Source organism: Sminthopsis crassicaudata, chromosome 4 (assembly GCF_048593235.1).
Source record: "Sminthopsis crassicaudata isolate SCR6 chromosome 4, ASM4859323v1, whole genome shotgun sequence".
Classification (NCBI taxonomy): domain Eukaryota; kingdom Metazoa; phylum Chordata; class Mammalia; order Dasyuromorphia; family Dasyuridae; genus Sminthopsis; species Sminthopsis crassicaudata.
The window spans coordinates 199,081,073-199,109,008 of record NC_133620.1 but is presented as its reverse complement, the minus strand read 5'-3'; the positions used below and the strand labels follow the sequence as shown (position 1 = coordinate 199,109,008).

At 35.2% G+C, this 27,936-nt stretch overlaps 1 protein-coding gene across 2 annotated transcripts in view; it reads left to right on the top strand.

Annotated features, from left to right (window-relative positions):
* The first annotated feature begins 10,651 nt into the window (after window positions 1-10,651).
* The window catches only part of PRDM1 (PR/SET domain 1), an 82,255-nt gene continuing 64,970 nt past the window's right edge, over window positions 10,652-27,936 (top strand). The window contains exon 1 of one of the 2 annotated variants that reach the window (XM_074310186.1): window positions 10,652-10,751. In XM_074310186.1, coding sequence (XP_074166287.1) covers window positions 10,704-10,751 — 48 coding nt within the window. In that variant the 5' untranslated portion in view covers window positions 10,652-10,703. Of the gene's footprint in view, window positions 10,752-16,450; window positions 16,952-27,936 lie in introns of those variants that run through there. The other variant, XM_074310188.1, reaches the window with a different exon arrangement.

The window sequence follows — 27,936 nt, the reverse complement described above, 5'->3', positions numbered from 1 at the left end:
AAAGCAGAAAGTGTGATATATTTTCATATCTTTTCTTTTGGATGAATCTTACCCATTGTAATCTGATAGCATTCAATTTTGCTTGTTTTTCTCCTCTTTTTACATTGATGTAGTATATAAACATATAAATATGTTTGTGTATATATATGTATATGTATATATATACACATATATGTATTGGTTTAAAGTTTGCTAAGTGGCACAGTGTTAGAGAGTGTTGGGCTTGAAGTTAGGAAGACTTCCACTCTTGAGTTCAAATCTAGCCTCAGACCTTTAATAGCTATGTGACCCTGGGCACTTTATCTTGTTTGCCTCAGTTTCCTCATCTGTAAAATGAACTAGATAAGGAAATGGAAAGCCACTCCAGTATCTTTGCCAAGGAAACCCCACAATGGAGTCGTGAAGAGGCAGATACAATTGAAAATCAATTAAATAACAAGAACTTTACGCATGTATTATTTTCCTGGTTCTGCTTATTTCAAATGGTATCAATTCCTAGAAGTCTTCCCATTTTTTTTGTATTTTTCATTTCTCACTATGCACAGTACTATTCCATTATACTTGTATATTACCATATTTTCAGCTATTCCCCAATCTGCTTTGTTTAAATTCTTTACAACTTTAAAGATAGTACTATAAATATTTTGCTATTTATGGGATCTTTTCACCATCAGCTTTCTTTAGGGATGTATATAAATATAAAGATATATATATATATATATATACACCTACCAGTGAGATATTTAGGATAAAGGGTATGGATATTTTAGTTACTTTCTTAACATAATTATAATTTGCTTTTGAGAATAGCTGTGCCAATTCACAGCTCCACCAATAGTGTATTCGTGTTCCCATATTTCTACAACTCTTCTAATATTGACTAATTCTCTTTTTTGTCATCTTTGCTAATTTACTGGATATGAGGTAAAGCTTCAAAATTGCTTTGGTTTGCATCCGACTGATTATTAGTGATTTACAGCAATCTTTCATGTGGCTGGTTGTTAATAGCTTACAATCCTTCTTTTGAAAATTGTTTATATCCTTGATTACTTAGCTATTAGGGAATGGCTTTTGGTCATGTACATATTTATGTTAACCTATGTGTGTGTGTGTGTGTGTGTGTGTGTGTGTGTGTGTGTGTGTGTGTGTGTGTGTATAGGATATCAGGTAAAGAGGAAGAGATAGGAGAAGGGAAAGAGGGAGTGAAAGAAATAAGAAGAAAAATAAAGAACAGAATGTACCTGGAACTTTTAAGTTCTATAGGGTTACTCTGTGCCAGTTAGGCATCTGGGTAGTTATATAGTTTTATTAATCTATAACTAGTCTATTCCATTATCTGACCAGGTATTGAGGTGGATAATTATTTCATGCAGTGAAATCATTCCCATGATTCCCTGGATGACTTGTTTCATACCTCATTATCTTTACTGCTAGAGTTTCCAACATGAGAGACTTCCCTATTTTTGTTCATGGACTTTGAGTGTAAAACAACTGGGCATTCTTTTTTGTTACAATACTCCATTGGATCTGTATTCTCGTTGCCAGTTAGCCATAAAGACCTGAGTTCAAATCTCACCCCTGGCAAATCTTGCTGGACAAATCACTTAACTTTTCAAAGACAGAATATTCAATTTGTAGGAGGTAGACCTGAGTTTGAATACTATCCTGAAGATACTTATTTGACCCTGGGCAAGATACTAACCTATCTCAGTCTCAGTTTTCTCATCTGTGTAAGTAATAATAAGATATTGTGAAGCTCAAAATGAGATCATATACATAAAGTACTTTGCAATCCTTACATCTCTTTGTAAAATGATTTCTGTTATCATTCATCCTTTAGGGCTCTGGGCAACTTTTGTAAGACTGGGATTCTTAAACCTGGGGTATTAGCAGAATAGGGTTACATTCTAAGGGTTCATAAATCTTTTATTTCTTTTGTAATGTTATGTATTGACTTTAGGCATTTAAAACATTATTCTGAGTAGGGGTCCATTGGCTTCACTAGCCTCCCAAAAAGCTCCATTACAAAAAAGTTAAGAACCCCTATTCTAAGACTAAATTTCAAAGAAGGTACCAATCTTCTTTAGTAATGGAGTGACCTCACTGGGGAGTTCCTTCTATCACTTAAATCATAAATTATGTCCCTATCCTTGACATTTCAGGGATGCCAGTGGAGTATGTGTTCTATTTTTTAATAGCTCCTGCTTGTCACATGATCCATCCACCTAATTTTTCATCCAGACATTTCTTCTCATTTCCTTTAATGTGAGAATGTCACTGGATATGGAAGCCCAAGTCTGTCTCAATTCCTGCAGCTGGGGAAGATGAGGCAGACGGATTGCTTGAACTTTGAAGTTCTAAGCCTCAGGAGGGTTAATGCAGAATAATTGAATGTTTACACCAAGTCTGGCACCAATATGGTGAACTTACAGGATTTTCCTCCAGGAAAATATTTGCACTCAGGACTAGATAATCAGTAATACTAGGTAATGTGAAGAGAGATATCATTAGTAATTGAGGGAACCTGGGAAAGCTTCCTGGGGGAGGAGACATCTGAACTGAGTTTTGAAGGAAGATAAGATTATGAAAGCAATGACAATAGAGAAACAGCAGGAGAGAAAGTAGAGAAAACTCCAACACCAGATTCTTAATAGTTGAACCAATATATAACTTCCATTGAATAATGGTTTTCAAAAACTATGAAAACCAGATTTTACATTCTTGCCTCCTTACCCTCTTGGGATTTGTACAGGTTGTTTCTCTACCCATTCTCCCTCCCTCCCATTGGAATTAAAACTGCTTAAGCTCCAAGATTGTTCATTCTTATATTCCCAATGCTAGTACATAGTAAGTACTTAAATACTTATTGACTGACTTTTAGGAAATTTCACTTACAAGAGCAGTGGGTAATAAATGTTTCTTAAATTGCATGATAGGCAGCTAGATAGCATGGTGCACAGTGGTCTAGACTTAGAGTCTGGCAGTTTTGAATTCAAATGTCGATTCTAGCACTTACTGGCACTGTAAACTCACTATATTGGTGCCAAATTTAGTGTAAATATCCAGTCATTCTGTCATAACCTTTCTGAGGCTCAGAACTCCAGAGCTCAAGCAATCCAGCTGATTCATCTTTCCCAGGTGTTAAGGAGTAGAGACAGACCTGGGCATTCATGCCCAGCATAAATGGATTAAGCACTTCAACTCTCTCCACCTTAGTTTTTTCATCTATAAAATGGAGATAATAATAGAACCCACTTTACAAAGTTATTGTGAAGATCAAAAATGCAAAATATTTTGCAGGCCTTAAAGTACTATATAAATATACTATATAAATGTTTGTGATCATTTAAATTTTGTTTAACCTTCTCAACATTACATAGCATTTCCTTTTTTTCCTTTTTTTAATTAAAGGTTTTTAAATTTTTAAACATATGCATGGATAATTTTTCAACATTAACCCCTGCAAAACTCTGTGTTCCAGTTCCTCCCCCCTTCCTCCCCCCCAGATAGCAAACAATCCAATATATGTTAAACATGGCAAAAATATATGTTAAATCCAATATATGCATACATATTTATACAATTATCTTGCATAGCATTTTCTTAGCAAGCTATAGATTATAAATATTCATATTAGAAGACAAGAAAAACCATTACATTATTTAATGACAAAATAATGGCATATTTTACAGACACAGATGTTATTACAAATGTTAAGGCTGATAAGAGGGCACACGCTTTCTCTTCTATTACAAGTTTAGACTAATAGTCTATTGAAAATCAATGAGCAATCATTGGGAAATGACTGGTGACTTGGTGGCATCCAAGAGCACCAAACTAGCTGGTGCAATCAGCGTGTACTATTCCAAGGGCAATGTTAGCATTGTTTTACAAGCATATATGACACAGGCAAAGGGAGGCTTGTTGAGTCTTTCACTTCCAACGTAATGTCTTGAAAATGAATTTCCTGTTTTAAAAGAAGATCCTGAGCAGAAGTCCCTGGCATCATGTTTAAGAATAATAGAGGAAATCAATTCTCTTTGTTAAAATCAGCTAGAAACTGGTTCTTCCTTTTTAATTTAGATCAACAAGTATTTATTGAGCACCAGTACTATGCTGAGGAATGTTCCACAGTACTCCTTGGGAGAGGCCAGCGAAGTAGAAAATGGAGGCCCCGCCCCAGGAAGGAGTTTACTGTCTAGACAGGGAGATAACTAGAGTCTTACCTTTGCCCAGCCTTGGGGTGTTTTCATGGGTTTAATAGTTTAAGTGCTAAGTATGGTGAATTTTTTTTTCTCCATTCAAGTTGTATAAGAAATAAAAGGGAAAGAAGTTCATTAAATTGACTTATTCATAATATTTTCTAATGCCAGCCTTTAATAATATTTTTGTGTCTTAAAAATAATTTGTTTCTATATTTATTTCCAACAAGTATCTCTTTGGCATCCAGGTACCTTTTTGTTAATACCTTTGTAGTTTTGCACTCAATTATTCTTTCAGTCATCTTTCCAGAGCTTATGTATATTATTTCTGTTGACTTTTATAGCTGAGCATGTTTCATTGTTCCTGTTCTTGCTCAGTTGTGTCCAACTCTTTTGACCATATGAGGTTTTCTTGGCTAAGATACTGGAGTGGTTTGCCATTTTCTTCTCCAATGGATTAAGGCAAACAATAAATGACTATTCCAGTGTTACATAGCTAGTGAGTGGCTGAGACCAGATTTGACCTCAGATTTTCCTGACTCTAAGCTGAGTACCCTATCTATTAAGCCATCTCACTTTCTCCATGTTTTTAGGCACATATCAAATATTTTTCTTTTGTCTCCTTTAATAGGAAGCCCAACCTCATCAAACGCAGGGAACATGAAAACTTCCTACAGTATCTAACATAAATGTAAAATGCAGAGTTGGATGTGTCACGCCCTCTCCAAGGTGCTGGGGACACAATTACAAAGAGTAGAAGAGGCATTTCCTTTCTTGGCTAATCATTTGTCATCATCCCTCACTCTCACTATTTTGTTAATCTATCTCCTTTTCTGGTCATTTATTTCCTTAGGGATGATGTTGTCTATGACATTATTCTTATACAAGTCGTTTGGGGCATGGCGCTACAAATAATCTGTATATAGCACGTGTCTTTACGTTTGGGTCAATATCATAGGATCATAGATTAGAATTGGAAGAGAATTCATTAGTCATCAAATCCAACTTATTCTATTCATGAGGAAACTGAGATCCAAAGAGGTGGTGTTTGAACCTAACTCTTCCTGACTCGAAATCCAGGATTCTGTCTACTGTATTGTACTATCATTTTGATTCTTCTAAGATTGTGATGTTCCATGATTTACTGATACATCATAATCTGGTCCCCAGTGTTAAAAATAAAAAGAGCATTTGCACTAGTGGTCAATGGCAGTGATACTTTCAGTTTGATCAGATGTCCTATTCAATTCTGTTCCCAGCCAATTGTCCATCTTGTCCATCTGCTTAGCACACACTGTCTAAGATAGGTAAAGAAAGACTAAGCTTTGAATCTCCCTCCTGTGCTTAGAATGTGCTCTGCCTATCGTCCATTTTCAATAAATGGATTGATGGATGGATGGACAAATAGAATGACTTTATAGTTTAGCTGTATAGTCATGAGCAAGTCATTTAGCCCTGATTGCCTTAGTTATTCATTTATAAAATATGTTAGAGAAAGAAATGGCAAACCATTCCAATATCTTTGCCAAGATAACAACAATAATAACAAAAAAAAAAAAAAAAAAAACCACAAACCAACAAATAAAGACACAGAAAAATCAAACATTCCTGGAAAAAATGAATAGCAACAAATCCACAATATAGGCAGATGGAATTTCTATTTTATGTATTTTTATCACAATACAATAATAAGTATCATATGCAAACACCTATGTATTTCTCAAAGCAATGTATACTTTGAAGTTACATCTTCAGAAATAATCAGTCATTTTTTTATTTGGAGCATTTTTTTTACTTAATAATGAAAACTCTTCAGATTTGATCATTTTTCTTCCTTCAAATTGAAGTATTGATTGTTGAAGGTATCACTTTCTTTTCCCCTCACAAGTCTGGAAAGCACTTGTAAGGGAGGTGTCTGTTACAAATACACTTAAAAGTTAGATTCCTTTTTCATTGACCCATGATTCAGTTTAATTCAAGGAACCCTGATGCTGAGTTAAATTTAGGAGTGGTGCCACCAAAATTACTTTCAGGTCTGGAAAATTTAATCAGAAAAGTCCTTGGTGCCTATAAATAGGTGGTAGCCATATCTAATTCATCTTATGATTCTATGACAGGCTTAGAATTGCCCATATTTGTCTAGGCATCATCTGGAAGGATGTTTGATCAAAGATGGGAAGAGACCTGAAGGACAACTCTGTTTATTTCTGCATCTTGCCACATCTTGATTTTTTTAAATATTATTTGCTACTTATCTAAACTGTGTTTATTTCATTATAATTGGATTTTTTTGTAATAGAATCTTAAAGTGTATAACATCCTGTTTTTTTAAAGACAGTTTTTCTCTTGCATTTGGACTATAAGATGAATGCTTCTGGTCAGAATGAGATCATGAAATTCAAAAATGTTTTAAATTTAAAATGCCCATTATTCATCTACATGATCCTTTTAAAAGTTATTGTTTTAGGGGGAACTTCTATTTTTCCTTTGTCTATTTCATTTCTTTAGGACAACAAATATAAGAAGACTGAAGAATTAATTATTTTTTATATTTATTTTATTTTATTTTTTATTATAGCTATTTATTTGCAAGATATATCTATCGGTAATTTTTCAGCATTGACTCTTGCAAAACCTTCTGTTCCAACTTTTCCCCTCTTTCCCTCCACCCCCTCCCCTAGATGCCAGGTAGTCCAATACATGTTAAATATGTTAAAGTATATGTTAAATACAATATACGTATACATATCTATACAGTTATCTTGTTGCACAAGATTTAGAAATAAGGTAAAAATAACCTGAGAAGGAAAATAAAAATGCAAGGGGACAATAATAGAAGGAGTAGAAATGTTATGTTGTGGTTCATACTCATTTCCCAGAGTTCTTTTGCTTGATGTAATTGATTTTCTTCATTACTGAACAATTAGAACTGATTTGGATCATCTCATTGTTGAAGAGAGCCATGTCCATAAGGATTGGTCATCATATAGTATTGTTGTTGAAATGTATAATGATCTCCTGGTTCTGCTCAGAGAATTCATCCTTAAAAGTCTTTTACCAACTTGTTGCCAACTTCTTTCTTCCCTGTTTCTTCCTGTAGGAAAAATATTAATAGGTTTTTATATGTGGTCAGATACATACAGTAGAAAAATGCAGCAATGTAGAATCATAGCCTTTGACTGTAGAAGAATATCAGAGTATATGGAACTTCAAAGGCCATTTAGTTTAACCTCATTTTACAAATGAGGAAACTAAGGCTGAGTGGGTAGAAGTGAGTTGCCCAGGATCACACAGTTAATGAGTGCCAGGAGTAAGATTTGAATCCAGGTCCTTCTGTAATTGAACATTCCATATGTAGATTTGTGAATGCCTGCATATCTACTTTTTTCACGAAATTCACTCTTCTGCTGCAGCAAAGGCCAAAATCCACAATATTTTTTTAATGTCTTCTACTTCTTTGCACTGGCTGAGAACAGAGAATGTTGCAGTATATTATCACTAGTTTCAAGTGAATATTGGGAGGTAAAACTCCTATTTCTAATTTCCCCTTTTGTTCCTCAGGATTTCTTTTGCTGTTTCATTCCTTCTGGCTTTGGAACTGGAGGAACTGGGTTCACATTCTATTTATCTATGTGATGTTGCTTCCTCCCCACCTTCCCACTCCCCAGACTTTAGTTTCATCATCAGTGAAATGAATTGGTTGGACTAAATGGTCTTTAAAGTATCTCTCTGTCTTGTCTCTAAATCAATGGTCATTTCTATGACAAAATGCCAGCCAAGACCATTCCAATAGTGACCAGTTAGCAACATTAGCTGCAGATGAGTGTATTATTGCAATTATATTAGGTGCTGAAATAAACTTGGTATTAATGCCCCAAACAAAATTTTCTGAGTTTCTGTGATTGTGGGTGTGGAAGAATTGTGGGGAGGCTTGCTTACAATAGATAAGGAAAGAGAAAGGATGGTTATATATTTACATGAGAACTAGGTGATAACAGGGAAATGGAGCCAATAAGCACCATTTTCTACTGGTAGAATTTTCTAGCTTTAGAGAAATACTGTATTATTGCTTCCCAAACAAAAATAATTTTAAAAAGGGATAGGCAGGAAAAAAAAGTAAGTTTACTTTCAAAAATAAATTAAAAGAAAGAAATGTTTAAATCCAAGTTAACCTCCATATAGATGATACTGGGATAGGGTTTAAATGGAAAATGTGGCCTTAGAATATATCTTAAGTCCTCTTTCTTTCCTTGTGTTTATCCACATGTTCTGTCCTCGATTTCTTAGTTAGAATTCATACTAACATCTTAACCAAGACAAGAAATATCTCAATAAAACATGATTGCCAAGATTGCTCATTGCTCAAGTGAATGGTAATAACAACCTTAATCCTTAGAGAATTTCCTATTGCACAAGAAGAGAGATAGGAGTCTTAAGCAGGATGCAAAACCTGGATATAGGGGTCGTAAGTCCGAGCTTTTATTGCTTTGCTAGGGTGTGTAGGATATTTGAATCTTAAGGGGAAAACATAACTTTATTTTTCTTAGTAGTTTTTCCTGTCTAATTCCTTGAGTTTTTTTTCTGAGTCAACCACAGATATTTATGAGAAATAAAGTAATTTGATAAAGAACAAGTTATAGCAGAATAAAGGAATATGCTTAAAAGGGGAGCCATTCACTAACGACCAGCCAAAGCAGATGGGAAGAACAATACAGATTGGTTATTGAAGTTCATAGTAGTAGCAAATATAGGCACTTAGTACACTTGTGAGTATCATGATAAGACTTCCTTATTGTGTTACATGGGTACTAGAATGTGGTGTGTATGATATTTTGAGAGAAAATTAGTACCTCTGGTGAAAGGGCTTGTCAAGCCCTTTTCAATGGTGCCCACTCACCTTTAGTATCTACCTGTCATCCTACTTTCACTTGTGTCTCCAAACTGTGCAGTGGCCACATTCTAGCTACCTCAGCAGATGGACTAAACCAAGTTAAAGGTGGTCAACAAGCTTAAAACCCTTTGGCAAGTTAGGGGGATGTCTGCTCAAGCATGTAAAGACTTCTCCCAGTAGAATGGGGAGACAAGAACAAAGGCCATGAAGACTGCTGAAGTAAGCAACTTAGAACTTGGTCAGATACTAAAGATGTCACCATCACCAGGTTGTCATTATTTTTGTCCTGCCACTGAACTTTTATGACTTGACTCTGGAAGAGAGAGTAAGGCTGAAAATATGCTCAACTCCACAAGTTAAGACACCTCTCATTCATGATGTCATTCTTCTTCAAAAAACAACAACAAATAAAAAGTCTAGAAAAGCCTGAGAAATCATGTCAGTGGAAATCTTGCTGATTCAACTTAGAGCATATAAAAACCAGAGAGTAACAAAAACAGGATTGTTCTCCAACTGTCCACTGTAAAGTCTTCCTTAGTTCTCTAAAATGTATAGAATTCGATAAAATAAATTGCAGGCATTCCACTTCTCGACTACTTAGTGTTTTTTTTTTTGAAAGAATAACTAAGATGTGATATAGAAAGAGTTAGGACAGAGGGAGGATTTGGAAAGTGCAATGGCTTATGCTTATGGCTTTTAAATGTAAGATATTTGGTATGATAAAATTTATATGGAACAAGGATGTTATAGAAACTCCTATAAATAATGATTCAACCTTCTCCGTTATAGAGGATTTAATGTAACATAAATCATGTAATAGATACTGAAGTTACCAATCAAATCCCAACCTCTGTAAGTTTGTTTTTTAAAGAGAGAGAAAGAAAACAAGGGAAAAAACCCAAGCTACTAGCCCTCCCCCATTACTAATTCTACCCAAATAAAAACTTCATTATTAGAGGAAAGGAAAGTATTAGTGCTGATCCTGGCAAAACTGCTTTATAGAAAGAAACCCTCTGTAGGATGCTAATCAGACCCATTCAGAAAAGCCTTAATTAATTTAATTAAAATCTGTCAGATCAAACTGATTAGCTTGATATCCAAGCCTAAATTGAGAAAGCTGGGCTGGTTGGGCAGCTGCTACCGAGGTGGGCTTAGCTTTCAGCAAGAAGAAATGGATGGTCTCCCAGGTGATCCAAGCAACCTGTCTTGCATTTCTGTTGGAATAAAGTCAATGGTCTTCAAGCTCTAGATCTACTTTGCTTTTCTTTCCCCTTAGTTTATCCCATGTCTTCACCAAACTGTCCAGGTAAAGAAGTAGGTAATTTGCTCTACTCTGCGGGGAGAAGAGTGGAAAGGTGACTTGCTCACTCTTTTGAAAGCTGGATTCCTGAATGAGCATTTTCCATCCCTGGCCATCCCCTGTCTCAATTATTGGCCATGGCCACTAACACACCAGCAAAAAGGAGACAAAGGCCAGGTCATGTGATCTCCCCGATAGCACTATTGACACAGACAGCTTTCACAGATCCACAGTTTAAGCTCTGGTAGAACAGCCAGTGTTCTTTGTGCTGTGAAGAGGGAAAGCTGTATTCAAGGGCAGGACTCGAGGAATGTCCTGTGGGGAATCACTTTTCATTAGAAGATTCTGGAGGGGAAAAGTGAGTATTTCATCCACAGTGGGAGATATTCTTTTTCCTGCAGTTTGGAAGTAAAAGGAAAGGAGTAAGTGACTTGGGTGTTAGGAAACCTATCCAGCTAATCCACCTTCTTTCCCCCCCCCCCATTATAGGTCCTGATTATAGCTCTTTATGATAGTAAGAAAGGAATGTGCCATAGGGAATAGAAAATCAGCAAGACTTGGCCCAGGTTCAAATCTTGCATCTGACACACATTGGCTTTGTGACCCTTGCCAAGTCAGTGCCAAGCTAAGACTTGAAATTACTGAAGATAGGATCCATGTTGGTAGAGAGAATTTTCTTATCATTTTTCATACCAATGAAATCACAAGTTCTCTCTCTCTCCCTTTCTCCCCTTCCTTTCTCTATATGTATATATACATGATTATTATGTAGGTATATATGAAAGAATATATCAGAGTATATACATTTACCTAGAATATATCAAAATATACAGAATAGTTAGATAAATAAATTCTTTCTTATAGTTTTAGAATCCAAAGGGGATTACTCCAAGGAACTGGCAATTCTTTGCTGATTAGCACATTAATGGGTAGGAAAATCAAACATTACTTACTAAAGATACTATTTACTAGGTACCATATAAAATGATCCTCTCCCCTTCCATAGGGACTATTTCTGAAGGAAATAATAAGTCCTCACCTAAGTGTCCTGAGATCTTGATGGTTCCACATATACCCGGTATCAGTTCTGATTTTCATTTGTAAGACTCAATATAAATGAAATAAAGTTGTCTAATCTTGAATGGAGGATTTCATATTTTCCTTTTTTTAACCTTGAACAAGATTTATCATAGAGCACATCAATCTTGAATGACTGAGTATTCTCCGTTATAACTCAAGAATCCTCAATTCATTCTGAATAATTACTTCAGTTTTCAAATCCATAGTAGAAATAGTCACAAATAACTAACCAGTATGAGGCAAAGGCTTGTAAAAAACATTTTACTTTGAAAATGAGAAGTGCCTTTGGTGCGTATGATGACAAATACAATAACCAGTCGAGAATTACCTGCTTTCCCAAACACTGGGAGTATCTGTGGCTAATCAAATTCATACCCATTGGCCTATTCAAAGGGATTTGTTAAGTAAAGAAAGGGGTAAGTCTTTTTTTTTTCCAAGTGGTAGCTTCATAGGATGCCTTCTAATGCTTAGTTGAATTTACTCCAGAATACACTTAGTAAGTTTGCAACCATAGTATATTTTCTCCTGGTACTTCATTCTTTGAAACTTATAGTTCCTGTGCTTACAATCATGTATGGTAGTGTCAACTGTAGAACCTGCATTACACAGTTATTAAAAGTAAACAGTAATAAACATCCATAATATGTAGGGTAGAGAAGAAATTGTGGACTGGGATATAGAAGAGTAAGGAACTAGGCCCTAAGTCTTCTACTAACTAGGTGACCTTGAACAAATCAATTCCACATCTGGTCCTATTTCCTCACCTGCAAAATGAGACTTGAGCTAAACAATCTTAAGCATCCTTTCTGTTTTTAAAAACATAAATGATTGTGTTAATTATTTTTAAATGGAAGCATAGTGTCATTGATAGCTAACAATTTTTAAATAGTTATATTACACTGGCATTTCTTAATTATCTTGAATCCTTACAGATATTGAAATATGGCAATGGTCAGTATCTCAAAAAGCTTCTCTTTGTCCTTAAGTTCATGAGAATAAAAGGAAATTGCCTATCTCTCTCCCTACTCTCCATATTCTTTTGGTATCAGAACTTGCTGTCTCTACAAAAAAAAAGTTTTAAAAAAAAAGATGCATATAATACTGTTAATGTGCAGGGTGTGGGCACTCAATCCTGCCCAAACTGCAGTGCCATGACTCCAGCAACATTTTTTTGCTCAAATCAACAAAAAATATTCTACTAAACAAAGCCTACATTTGACTTAGCCAGCTTTTCTCTTAATTTCACAATTTTATGGCTCTTGGTTGCATTGATATAGGTATCCTTGAAAAAAGACAGCTTTAGTTCAATCAGTGAACCCTGCAGTAAAATGTAGTTGTTTGGTCAGCAAAGGGTCTTATCACTAAAGAAACTTGTTTTATGGAATACAGAGGGTCAGAAAGGTAGGGGAGGATTTTTTTCTCTATTGTTATTGCTTTTTTTTCCTTCTTTAGGTTTAACTCTTTCCATGTCTTAGTATTCAAAGATTTTTTTCCCCTTTTAGTTAGAAGAAAAGGGAATAGAATGTGTTTTTTTTTTACTTTCTCTTTTGATATTATGAGACAATATTGTATAGTCTAGGTATTTTAATTGGATCCAAACTGTGCAAAGTTCCTTTGCCATTCCCTAAGGAGACAACTAATAGCAGATTTCTTTTTCTCCCAGACTTTCATTGTACATCTTACTTAATTATCACAGAAACAATTTCTGTATTTAATGTTGTTTATTCCTTATATTACATTAAGTTAAATTTACTTCTTCACTTTTTGTTGGTTTCAAAACATCAATCAATGGGCTAGAATGTATCAAGAAGAGGGGAAAAAAAGATGATGAAGGGCCTTGGGTCTATTATATATGAGGATCTGTTAAAAGAATTGGGCGTGTTTAGCCTGAAAAAGAGAATATTCGTGGGGAACATGACATCTGTGTTCAACTCTTTGAAGGGCTATCATTAGGAAGAATTAAATTTGTTCTCTTTGCCCCAAAGGGCAGAACCAGGAGCAAGAGGTGGAATTAGTAAAGGGACAATTAGACTCCAAGTTAGGGAAACTTCTTAATAATTAGAGCTGTCCAAAAGTGACAGGAATGCCTTGAATATCAATAGATTCCCCCCTCCTTGGAGGTCTTCCATTAGAGATTGGACAATCATTGATCAGTTTTATTACTATGGGGATTTCTTTCCTATGTGGGTTGGTCTAGATTGCCATTGAGGTCCATTTTAACTCTTAGATTGTGGGATTCTATCATTGGAATCATTTAGCACAGATTTATTAATTATCTATTATATGTTGGCCACTGTGCCAGGCACATGAGTTACAAAGATAAAACAATAATTTGTTCTTACCCTCTTAAAGGAGTTTACATTTTGGGTGTGGAGCTGGTGGGCTGAAAATGTACACATATGCACAGATAAGTATTTAACTAAAGGGTAAGTTAAGTTAAAGGATGGCAGCATTTGAGAGATTCAGACAATAGTATTCTAGGAAAATGGGAATGGAAAACTTACTTCAACTTAAGGAGGGGATCAGGAAAGGCTTTGAAGAAGTGACAATTAAATTGAACCTTGAAAGATTCTGAAGGGGGAGAAGGAAAGGAGAGTGTGTGTTCCAGGTATAGGGGATGGTTTTTGTTGTCAAATTCCACAATTGGGAGATTTTATCTTTGCTATATTCCTATATCTCCTTTCTCCCTCTTCTTCCCTTCTTCTCATTAGTTTGATATGAAAAAGATGCTAGCTTTTCCAATACAGGCTAGCCTAAATCTCTCCTACAGTCCTTCTTTTTGTTTCTTCTCAACCTGATGCTACAGCCAAATGGAACATCACTAAGTCATACCACTCTGTCTTCTGGCCTTTCCTGGTGTTTGGAATGCCTCTTCTCTGGCCATTCTTGTCTTTCATTTTCCTACCTGGCTTTGAAGGACCAGCTCCAATGAAATATTCTCCATATTGTCTTACCTGATCACACCAGTGAGAAAAACTTCCCCGTTTTCTCTGTATTCCCGGGACACTTATCATATGCAATCTGCCTCATGCTATAGCAAATTGTGTAATCTTTTATTATATTTCTTATCTCTCCTGCTAAATTTGAAGTTTCTTAAGTGCTGGAACTCTATTTTAGAAAATATTGTATGCCACGTAGTACCTGGCACCATGATTTTGTAATGTAGCAAGTTCTAAATAAATTCATTAATTATGAAATAAATACATATTTGTCGCTGCATACTGTGATGAATATGTGTTGACTAGATAAACTAATTAATATCTGCACTGCAGCCTGGGTTTTTTGGGGGGCAGTTCTATTTTCCTAGTGCCCCATTTTTTCTTGTTCCCTAAGCACTTGTTTGAGTCTGAGGATCCTTAAGTGAATCATAGGGTATTGGAATTAGAAGGGATTTTTGAATTCAGTTCTTCCACCTGAGTCTCACTACTGGTATTTATATTAGTAGTATAATACTGGCAAAACTCTTTACTACCTTATTCCCATTTTATAAAAGAGAAAACAATCAAAGAGGTTGTATCTTTTGATTATAATAAAGGGCAAACCTGAAATTTGAAAATAAGTATTACTGACTTCAAATGTGACCTATTCACAATACCAAGTGCTTCTGACCATTTCTTTGTTTTTTTCCCCTAAAAGTAAAAATAAAGTATATTATTGAATTTGAATTTCTAAATTACTGAGCTTCCGTCTAGCTAGAAAGAAAAAAGGGACAAATAATGAGAAGAACCTAACTGAAATCTTGACCTTAAAAAGAAATCACTACACGCAGGATTAAAATTAATTTCAGGACAATATCTGGAAGTTGCGAGTATTGAGGTGAGAAGTAACCTCTTCCTTAAAAAGAAAAAAAATCAGAATGTGGTAGAGTAGTAAATTTGGAGTTCTGGTACCTATATAAAAATCCTGACTCTGCTAATAACTAGCTCAGTGTCCTTGGCTAAGACATTTAAATTACCTCAGCAACATGAAATAAATGAGGGAACTGGAATAAATAACCTCTAAAGTCCCATTTTCCTCCTAAATCTATGTTCCCATGATTTAGATCCTTACAATGCTAAGCTTCTTGGCTTATCATCATGTCCCTGTTCACTCATGCCATCAAAATACCCAAAAAAATGGAATTGTTAATTTAATAGGATATATTTAGGAAATTATTCTAGTGGCTCCGTTATGCATTTTCCTCTTCTTTTCCTTTGACATTGTAAGCAAAATAAACAAAAATATCTCATACAGATAGTACTCTAGAGAAATACACTTTACAAGTTCCAAATAATAAGAAAAAAAAGAGAAATAATTATTCATCGTCATTTTTCAAAAAATTAAGCTTTTTCTATAGGACAATGCTTTTTAAACATTTTCTACTTCTGACCCCTTTTGACCCAAGAAATTTTTATGTGACTCCAGGCATATAAAATAAATGCACAAATCAAACATTTACTGGTGATAAATTGCAATTTCACGACCCCCCTCCATATTTAGTTATGCAACTCCACATGAAGTTGCCATCCACAATTTAAGAAGCTTTGCTACAGGAAACTGATAGTCAAGACCCAGGGACTTTGTGTTTGGATGCTCAATCATGATTCAGGGTACTTTGCAGAAATATGGAAGCAAAACCAGCTCCACATTTGGGTGTCTGATAATTTAGTTCTGTTACTCCAGAAGAGCTAGGAGCATATTCTGTGTTCTACTGCTCCCTCGTGAAACAATTAGTATAGAAAGGTCAGTTTTGGCTGGCACCACTCTAGATAGTATGGACCTGATTTCTCCAGATAAAGCCTGATTCTTTTCACTCTTTGACCAGTGGTGCCCATAGGCAAAGATAGTTAAGGAAGATTAGAAAGATGAAGAATTGATTTAAAGAGCTGAACACAGGAAAATCACTTTATGAAGAATATGGGCCAAGTAATTTGAGCCACGTTAATGGTTAACTCCCAGTTGGATGGGTGCTACTTAAACAAACATGACCACAGTGGGCTAGGACTTCTTTCCTCTGTAGACCCAGGCTCCTGTGGAAAACCTAAGGATTGGGGTTTTCAATCATTGCCCAGACTAGGAGAGTCTGGTAGAAGTACAGCAGGAGGGCTTTCACTGTCTCTTCAAACAGGAAAGAAAGGAATCATGTTACTTTACACTGCTATTTTCAAATGAAGAAGGACTAGAAGGGGAGATGTTTCTGTAAATGGCTAAGTTCATAGGTTAGCTACCCTGATTTTCTCAGCTGTTTCTTTGCTTGTTTAACTGACCATTGTCCGAACAGGTGCATGATGACATTAAGGATTGCTTAGGATAGCTGACATAACTTAATTCTCCTACTTATAAAGAAAAAGTGGGGAAGAAGAAGACAGCAAGATGACATTTCCAGGAAGATTCTGAAGACTGAGACCCAAGAGACTCAAAGTAGATGGGGAGGGATTAAGACATGGTCCAGAAACCTGAAGTTTTCTTAATAGGAGGCAAAAACTACTTTTAGAAAAGGTGAGTTGAAGGGTCTGGGGTGAATGCATTCTACTCTGAAAAAGCCTGGCATCAGCTTTGCATGTTGCTAGGTGTAGGTTTTGCTTTTCTAAGCTTTTTCTTTTTCTTTTTCTTTTTTTTTTTTTTTTGCATTTTGACAGATTTCCTTTGCTCTATCTAGAGGTTTTTTTGTTGTAGCTGTTAAAATTCATCACTTTATTGTTCAAGCTTGCTCTGATATAGATGTCATAAAGTTGTTTCTATTAATATCTCAGAAATCCACTTAAAATTGTCTTCTTTCTTCAAATTCTAGTGCTTGTAACCTTGTCTTTGACAAAAGAATAAAAAGTAGGCCCATTTTATGAGTGTACAACAACCAACATATTAAATGAAGAAAGCAATTTCAAACTTTTTGTTCAAGAGATTTCAGATTTTGGCATTTAACATTTAAAAGTATACTTAGCATTATACTACTCCTCCTGGCTTGCTCCGTCCCCTCAATGTCTTAATTCTTTTAGAGGGTTTTTTTTTCCCCTGAACAAGGAGAACATGTACATTTTTTTTTTTTTTTGGAAATAGCAGTTTTAAAAAAATCATTCTTAAACAGTAATCATTTTTTGCAGGTTGTTAGAACCAAAATGATTAAAAGTTGATGTTTCATCAACTTTGAACTAGTTGAAACAAGTCTAGTCCAGTTTCACTTCCTGCTTTTCTCCTGATAGTGCTAATGAGTTTTACATTGGCAAGTCCAAAAAAGTGAAAGCTTTAGTTCAAATTAGGGCAGATTCCCTGAGATTTGGAGGAATTTTTTTTTAAATCCATTCCTTTTAATTTGGCTATTGCAAAACTTTCAAAGTAAGAACTTATTTAAAAATTTTAAGTTATATTGAATAATATAGCAGAAATTAAGATAATCTGGAATTTCACAAATAGTACAGCTATTTTGAAAATCTTTTAGTTTGACCTTAGTCTCCCAAGATTTAGTTTGCTATTAAAAGAGGAAAGCATATATTTAAATTAGCTATTGAGCAAAATGTATGTGTGCTTTTAAGATATTGGAGTTGGGGGGATGACATTTGGCTGTTAATGAGAATTAAAAGGTCTCTGCTAATATCCTTTTATGGTTGGTTTTAGCTGTAGCATCAGCCGAATCCTCCAACTGATTTGTGACCTCATTGATGGGGGTGGGGTGGGGTAGAATTCCTCCAACACCAGCCCACCAATGATACAGATTCCAACCCATCAATGCCTGTCTAACTTAAGGGACTCAGTTTCAAAATAGCCATGTATATTTTTTAAGTGTTTATAGTATTCAGTTAGACTGGAAAGTTAATACAGAATAAACTCTGGAGCCTAAACAATAATAGTTATGTAGAATGAATGAGTTCTTGTTGAGATTTTAAGGATCATTAAGAAGTAGCAGAACATGAGAGGTGTGTTTGGTTACTCCTTTTTGAAGAGATTAAAGTTTTGGAGTGGAGGTCTAGTTGCAGTAGGGGGTAGCTCAGTGGATAGAGTGATGGGCATGGAGTCAAAAAGACTCAAGTTCAAATCCAGCCTCAGACATTCACTAACTATGTGACTTTGGTCACATACCCTCTATTTGCCTAATTCATTGGAGAAGGAAATGAGAAAACATTCGAGTATCTTTGCCAACAAAATCTCATAAACAGAATGGTTCACAGGGTCACTAAGAGTCATTCACGACTGAAAACAACAATAAGTTGCAGAATGGGTCCAACTACTTTCTGATGTAGTAATAATATGTAAGATCGATATATTTTCAAGATAAGGACTGGATGATTTCATTATTAGGGGGGAAAAACTCCTAGGTGAGGAACGCCACTAATATAAGTCATAATACTTTCTCTGTAATTTATAGCCTTAGGAAAATATCTGGGGCATTGAGAGACTTGCCCAGGTTCATACCATCAGTATGTATATGTTAGAGATAGGGCTTGAATGTAGGTCTTCCTGGCTTTGAGGTCATAACTATCTACTATACTATGGCTGCCTCTTGCTTTCAGGATAACTTTTTATTTAATTGTAGTACTGTCTTGAAGATTAAGCTATTCCAAATACCCTTTGCATAAACAAGATTGCCTGAGGATTTGTGTTTAGGTACTTTCCAGAAGTCTTTATTAAACATGCTATTCTTCTACGTACTCATACACACCCCTTTTTTTTTCACTCAAAAGGAATGATTTGCCTTCTTACTTAATCTTTCTTGAAAGTTGGCATTTCCTACTTAGATTGTGGTCACAGACTGGCCAAAATTCCCAGCCACATCGCTACTTTCCTGCCTTTCTCTCCTTGGGGGTTTTTAGATGTACAGGGTAAATCCTACTCTTACGCCTCATGGGGGTATGGTGGTGACCCTGGGTTCTCCCGAATTATGCCAATGGAGAACAAGCTCTGGCAGGTTTTACTAAGCTGGGAAAACTGAGTACAAGCCAGAAATGAACTATCATCAGAGAACTAAGATAGCTGAGCTCAGTGAAGCTCATTGCTAGGGTATCCACCAGTCTATTATTATTATTGTTGTTATTGTCATCATAATTATTGGTGCCATTGTTGGCAGCAGCAGCGATTGTGGTTGTGATCTTACCAATAACGTTGGATCTCTTATTAATTCAATGTTTTTTTTTACTCTCAATTTTATTAATCTTAACCTATAATTTTTAGAATTTCCAATTTTGTGTTTAATTATGAATTTTTAGTTTGTTCTTTTTCTAGTTTTTAAAAATTGCATACCTAATTCATTTCGCTCTTTCCCTATTTTGTTGATACAAGTATTTAGAGATATGAATTTTTCTCTAATCACTGCTTTTGCTATACCCCCTAGATCTTGATATTGTTTCCTTACTGGACACTTTAATGAACTTATTGGTTTCTAAGATTTGGGAATCAGGCTTCTCTTTGTTTTTAAGATTAGGTAGTTTAATCTATGTTTCCGTGGTCCCTTGTTAAATAAACTTTTTTATTTCCTTGTTATGTGATAAGATTATTTTTAATATTTATGCATTTAGCTATAAAATACTTATGTACTAATATATGGTCAATCTTTGTAGCATTAGCCAAAAAAGGGAGAAAGAGAGAGAGAGAGAAACAGACAGATAAAGATAGGAAGAAACTCAAGGACCTAATGGGATTATGGATATAATGGATTTTCTTTTTTCCTCCCTCTCAGCCAATGTCTCTCATGTATTTTGCTATATTTGTTTTTCAGTCATTTCTCAGACATATTCAACTCTGTGTGGAGGGGTGTTCTTGCAAAGATATTAGTTTGTCCTTTCCTTCTCCAACCCTTTTACAGAGGAGGAAATGGAGGTAAACAAAGTAAAGTGACTTGCTCAGGATACTTGTCTAGTAAGTATCTGAAGCTAAATTTGAACTCAGGAAGAGTAAGAAGTCTTTCTGATTCCAAGTCTGCCCCAACTGACTGCCTGTTCCTTTACATAAAGAATAATTTTAATTACTGATTTATTGACCTCACCTTTCTTTATTTTTCTTGCCTTTATATGACAAGCTTATCCTTTTATAAATCAATTCTATATTGCTGTCATTAGCTTTGATTTATTGTGTATGTTTCTGGTAGCAAACACCATAATCTACGCCCAAGGATAGGTATGAGGTACTTAAAACTCCTTTACTATTTTTATTAACATTTTTCTACACCAAAGAAAAAAATTAAAATGTATTTTACATTTATGATGGAAATGTATATTCCTTTATTTGCAAAATCAGATCCAGATATAGTAGTATATAGATTTTTGAATTGTTTCACCGGGAATGATGATGGATTAGGACTGCAGTAGGTCTGTAACCAAGGGACAAAGTGAAACTAAATGGTCCATATGGGGATTGAACCAGTGACCTTGGCCTCATTAGCACCACAGTTTGGCTAACCATTTCTTGTCAACTCTGATTAACCAACCCAAAGAGGGATTCATTGTTAAATATAGGGCCTTCTAGCAAAATGGCTTGACCGGGATGGTATACATAAGCCCCATTCTTCCTCATCACCTTAAAGCAGCTAGACATGCACCAAATAAACTAAACAACAATTAAAAGAATGGCAAGGAAAGAAATCCCCACAAAGGAAATCCCTAGAGAATTGGGGTGGGGGGGGGGAGAAACAGTAGAGGAAATGAGCAGCAAGAAACAGTTCTTCATATCATGAAAAACCTTAAGGTAAGAAAATAACAGGATTGTACTAACTATAAATAGAACCCCAGAAAAAAAGAATAGAATGACCACAAGGACAATGAAAGTGTCTAGAAAGCTTTAAAGGAAGAAATTGCATTTTAAAAATAAAAATAATTAAATTTTGAAAGGAAAATCTATGGTTGAGAACAGAAAACTAAAAAACCTTAGCAAAGCAGTGAATGCTCTGAAGGGGGAAACAAATAGAAAAGGCAGAAATCAGAAAATTCAATGGTCTATTGATACATAAGGATCATAGATTTGAAACTGGAAGAGATCTTAAAAATAATTTAGTCCTGTATGTGTGTGTATGTGTGTGTGTGTGTGTGTGTGTGTGATATAGCACTTTGAAAGTCTGGTAAAGCCTAGGACTCTTTTCAGAATCATGTTTTTAAAATGCATAAAATGTACAGGATTATAAATATTAACACTTTGTTGTTTACATTTTATTCATTATGGGTATAACTATTTCTAAAAATATAATTATCAAAAATTATTTTTTTAAAAACACACCCAAATTCTTGTTAATAATCTCAGATTTAATTCAATTTCCTTTATTCTATAAATAAGGAAATTTAGGCCCAGAAATGGTAATGTGACACGGTCACACATGGCCACAGGGATAACATAGTAGAAGATCTGGGATTGGAACTGTGGGAGCTCCTGAACCAGAAGAATTTATAGTATCTCACAAAGTTTGCATAATAAGTGACTAATTGAAACTGCCTTGCTACCTTGGACTAATGTCCCATTCACCAGGGCTGGGAAACAAGGTATAGAATGAAGACAGGGTTTGTACCTTGTTGAATGATGAAGAATTTTGCTTTGAAGAATATTTCTGGATGCTCAGCACCACCCAGCATTTGTCAGCCTCAGTGTCTTAGGACTGTGCCCTTTCTCATAGTGACAAAGATGATCCCAATTCACCAAGATGGTGGAACTCCTTCAGCAGGGAGCAAAGGACTCTTATTCCCCTATAAACTTCTCACCTCTATTCCCTCAATCTTTCTCCTATTTCCAGGCTTGATTGGCTGATTCTCAATTCACAATGGAAGGGTTTTTGGTTTTTAGTGTTATTTTTTTTTAATCAAAATGAGTCATTAGTGTCACTTTCTTAATGACTTCTTTGTCTTTGAATAACTCCACGATTTTAAAATGTCAGAATTCATTCTGGTTTTCCCAATAGTGAAACATAAAGCAGATTTGGTTGGTTGGAGAATTCTTAGTTTTCTCCTTTAATTTGGATGTATTTCTTGTGTACAAATGCTATCATTGCACCAAAGGAGATTGATGAGCTTCCTGCCTTATCGTACCCTTTTCTTCCTGGGATATAATATTGATCTAGAGCAGAATTTCTTTACCTTATTTGTGCCTTGGACCCCTTTGACAGTCTGATGAGGCATATGGACTTCTTATCAGAATAATGTTTTTAGTTTTTAAATTTATAGAATTATAAAGGAAACCAATTATGTCGAAATACAGTTTCAAAATATTTAAAGGAAAAAAGTTCATAGATCCCTGGATAAGAATCCTTTATATAGATTTCACCAAAAGATTATCTCATTTGCTTTAAGGCTCTTTGGTTGTAAACTACTTGGAGTATTTATTTCTTTGGTCCAGTATTTACAAAATGGAAAAAAAAAAAGTGTATCATTTGAATTTCTGAAACTAAAAAAAGAGAAAAATGGACATAATATGTACTCCTGTAAAAAGACCAGCAGACTGGAATATCAGCATAGCTAATTCTTAAGAGACCTTGTCTTCCCCTGCTTGCAAATGTCTGTTTGTCGAGTGATGCAATAGTTTGCTAATTAAACAATTCACAAGGTGTTTGGAGCAGGCCTGTGGACACTTTACCAATTGAACAATTTATTGCTATAATTGAAAAGGGTAGTTGCTGTTTATTAACCAACTTGACGGCCATGTTTACTGACCCAATCAGAGGTGTAACCCTTGGCCCCTGACTTTGGTTTTTTAAAGTTTCCATAGGAATTGTTGACACTTCAGTTGCTAGTTAGTATTCTTGTTGTTGTTTTAAGACAAGACCCTTAGCTTTGCTGAATTGCAAAAGTGGATTAAGTAATTAGATTTCTTCAGCTGCAGGTTTAAATAAGACTGGAAAATATATGGGAAAACAGCCTGTTAGTGGGCTTTTTGTATATCTTTATTGTAATTATAAGAACAACAAAATACTTTCTGATGGGGGACAGGGTTTTAGATAAGAATTGTATAATAATGAAAATAGGAGTCATTCAGAATTATTGCATGATCATTCATTATGTACTAAACTACACAAAGTATTTTTCATGTTCTGATAACTTCCAATTACCATGTTTTGTTTTGTTTTGTTTTGTTGGGGGGGGGGGGGGGGAGAGAGGCAGGGAAATTGAGACCGAATGCATAGTTAGGGGATTGGCCAAGGCATTCAAAAAGCCTACATTCTGGGAACCAATAGAATGCATCAAGATTGGAAATCTAAAAGCTCTACTGATCCCAAAGGGTGATTCCTGGCTAGCAACTTCTGGCGTCCCTGTCTCTTTTTTCTCTTCTTCCTCCCCTGTTCCATCCCTTATACCTCCCCTGTCAAAAGCGGTTTAACTAGAACTAATTGACCATTCTGAAAGTGCAATTTGTAGGGATATTAATCCAGATCTGACAAGTCTGGAAAAAACAAATCCTAGCCTATCCACTAGATACCCCTATCTAATCACTTCTGGAAGAAACAAAAACAAGTGTATAAACTTGCTAGAGTTTTAATATTCCCGCTTCTAATGGGATTCCATTTTATCAGTCACATATGATTCACCCAAATGAAAGACGTAAAGAAGGACTGAAGCAAAGGAAGTGGTTTGGAGACTGCTTGGCCTTTACTGTGGTCAGTTGAGGAACTTGGTATACGTTTTAATTAGAAGTCTGGGTCAGGATTATTTTTAATTGTAATTTAGGTTATAATGCAAAGCAGTTGAAAGAAGAGTTGCTTTAAAAAATAGAAAGAAAAAAAAAGAAATTTACTAATACACCATTCACCCTTCGTCCATAGACCTTTTTCTCTTTAGAATAAATTATTTCATCTCTTCTTGGCCCTATTTCCTCTGGTGCTCAAAAATCTGAGCAACCTCAGAATCATTTTGAAATCAGGCCTTTCTTCCCTTTCTTCCTGGGTTCTGTTATTTAATGCTAATGCCAAGGACCTAGGTATCTCTTAGATGATCTGAAACTGGGATTCCAAAGGTGTTTCAGAAATGGAAGTTCAGAAGTAAGTTATGAATAGTGTAGTGAGGATCTGTAAGAAACTACTGACAGCTGCTTGAACTAAGTGGGCTTTATCCTTAGAACTAGACAAGGAAATTTGTATTTCCTGTTTTAATTAGAAGGGACTTTCACAATATGAGAATAAAAGACGTGGCTTACCCCCAAAGACATGCATCTGTTTTACATAAAAATAAATGCATTGTAAGTGTGAGAAATTGCTTAAAGATGCCCATAATATTGAGAATATGCTGTGTGTTTACTTTATAGTCAACCAAGGTTGGGTTTTTCCCCCCCTCAGGAAGGTTAGGAACCTTAAGAATTTTTATGGGTTGCTTAGAGAAGAGTTAGCTAGCACTATTGTTAGTGTTCTAGTTAGAAAGGTGAAAAGGAGATGTTTTCTTCTTTCTATCCCTTCCAGATACTGAAACGAGGCTCCTTCCTATAAACCCTCCAGAGGTGACAGATCTAATATGTATCATAAGAAATCCAGTTTTCTCTTGCTAATTACTGATTTGCAAGATAACTTCTATCTTCTTGGCATGATCTTGATTTTTTAGAAATCTGTTGTATTTCAGAACCTGTCCGTGAACCTAGTACATTGCCTTGCCCATATAAGGTACTTGCTTAATGTTAGAATGCCAAAAACATGGTGTCATTTGGAACAGCAGAGGATATTATAGCAAAATCACATAACATATGAAATTCTATTGTCTTGGGATTTAATTCAATTCAGGGCTAGGACCAGGAGTTGGTGGAATAATAATTTTCTTTCAATAAATCAACATTTATTAAGGTCCTATTATATGCCAGGCATAAAACAGTTCCCAATATCGATGAACTTATAATCTATTTAGGAAGATAACCTGTAGATAGATAGATATATAGATTTGTATATGAGTATACACACACACACACACACACACACACACACACACACACACACACACATGCTGGCAGCTGTGGGGTGGGACAAAACCAGGTTTCATATAGAAGGCATTTTTGGACCTGGATGTTGAAAGAAACTCAGGAAGGAGTATATTCTAGTGAGTACAGGGGTTGTGAGATAGGAGACAGAGTGTTATGTGTTAGGAACAGCAAGAAGCTAGTCTAAGGTATGGTAAAAAGAACAATATTTAACAAGGCTGGAATGTAGGTTGAGTCCAGCTTGTTAAGTACTTATAAAAGCCAAACAAAGGAGTTATGTGTGATCTTATAGGAATAGGGAGCCATTGGAGTTTATTGAGTAGAAGAATAACATGGTTAAACCTGGGCTTTGGGGAAATCACTTTGGTTGCTTGGGTATGAAGGATGGATTAGAGGGGACTTAAAAGTGAGGAAACCAATTAGGATATTGTAGTAGTCTAGGGGAGAGGTGATAAGGGAATGAAGAAGTCCTTGGAAGCAGGGAGATGGGATCAAAAGTAGAGATATGTTGAAGATTTGGCAACTGATTCAATATGGGGGTTGAAAGAAAATGAATAAAAGGCAACTAGATAGTGCAGTGAATGGAGCACCCACCCTGGAGTAAGGAGTTCAAATGTGGATTCAGACACTTAACACTTCCTAATTGTATGACCCAGAACAAGTCACACAACTGTTTTTATAATATTTATTTTTATAATTATATTTATTTAGTTTAATTTTATATAAATATTTATTTGTAATAAATAATATTATATATTACATTATATATAACATATTATATATATTAAAAGATAATAAAAAGCTGATCCATCTTACTCGCCTGTCCCTAATAACAGATCATATTTATATAGTACTTTAAGGTTAACCAAGTGCTTTAAACATACATTATTTCTTTTGTTCCTCTTAACTGTGTGAGATGATAGAACTATTAGTATTTCCATTTTATAGAAGAGGAAATGAGATTCAAAGAAGTTAATTAATTTTACCCAAGTAATGCATGGATCTCCATCTGAGGTGGGGTTCAAGCATAAGACCCATGGTTCTAAGCCTACTCAGGGCCCTTTCTATTACTCTAACAAATAATAACTTATATTCCTTATGAGCCTTTCAGGGGCAAACCACCTTCACAAGAATTATCATCTTTGATCCTCACAATGACCTGTGAATTAGAGAAAACAGCTGTTATGGTAATGACAAGGAAACTGAGGTACAAGAGATCTAAATGAAAAGCTAAAGATCACATCTCTAGTTAAGGGTAGAGGTGGAAGTCAAATCTAGGGAGGAAATAGTGTCACCAAATTTCAATTCAGTTACTTTTTCTTTGTTATTTAGATCATTCTTCAAATCTAAACATAACATTCAAAGTTCAGCTTCCTTCTCTTTCCCTTCCCTGATTTTAACACCAAATAAAATGAACTTTTCCATATATATTGTAAAAGTGAAAAATATTGTTCCTGAAACTGTATCTATTATGTGAGGCTTGATTTGTTTACAGAATATAGAATTCAGCACCCAACTTTCAAATTGACCGATTTGTCCTATCTACTTTCTAGCCTTTTCTTCTGTTTTCTTCTAAAAAACTTTTTTTTTTAACTCTCTATTTAACCAATCCCCTTCCCCACAATTTGAAAAGGAAAGAAAAGTAAAATCTTTTCAACAATTATGCAAAGCAGATCCTCACATTGTTTAATTCAAAAAACAAAAACAACAACAACAAAAACTGTGTCTTATTCTGCAACTTGAGTCTATCACTACTTCTGTGTTGGGAAGTAGAAAAGCACGCATTATCCTCAAACTCATGAATGGTCATTACATTGATCTGGGTTTTTAAGTCTTTCTAATTTGTTTTTCTTTACATTGTTGTTGTACATTGTTGTTTACATTGTTGTTCTCCTGATTCTGCTCACTGTATCCTATCATTCAAAAAAGGTTTCCCCGATATTATCTCCTGTTACTTCTTTTGGAGCAATATTGCATTTAGTTAGTAAATTTCATTTTCAACTTCTTTTCAAGTTCAATGCATGAAGAAACTGAGGCATCTTCTTAAAAAAAAAAAAAAAGTTGTACCTTAATTTTTGATGTCAGAAATGGTTAAAGCATAAAGTGATTTTGTTAAAATAGTTTGCCTTTCCCTGATAATACCTCTCCCCTTCTTTTCTACTTTCTCTCTTAGCATCATATTGCCTCCCAGTAATCTAGATTCACATCCTTTAATTTATCTAAACTGAACATGGATTTATTGACAGCCATGCCAAGAACAGCCTTAAGTTCTGGGGTTACAGAGATAAATTATGAAGTATTCCTTGTCCTCAATAAGTTTATATTCTAAGAGGGTGGGGTTCTCTTTGATGTTTTCCCTATTCATAATCCCTGAGAGCAAAACAGTCACTAATAAAACATCCTTAAAAGCTTCACTCAATCCTTCTTATATGTTTGATTGGTGCTTTTTTTTCTACATTACTATCAATTCCCCATGATTCTTCCGGCCCCAACAGAGCTATCCCTTGGGACCCTTGTTCAGAAAAAGTATTGCATATATCACAACAACTACGCTTTCTGAAATGTTCTCCCCAAGGTACCTATTCATACATACTTTCACTATCCCAAACATTTCTGTTGTAGCA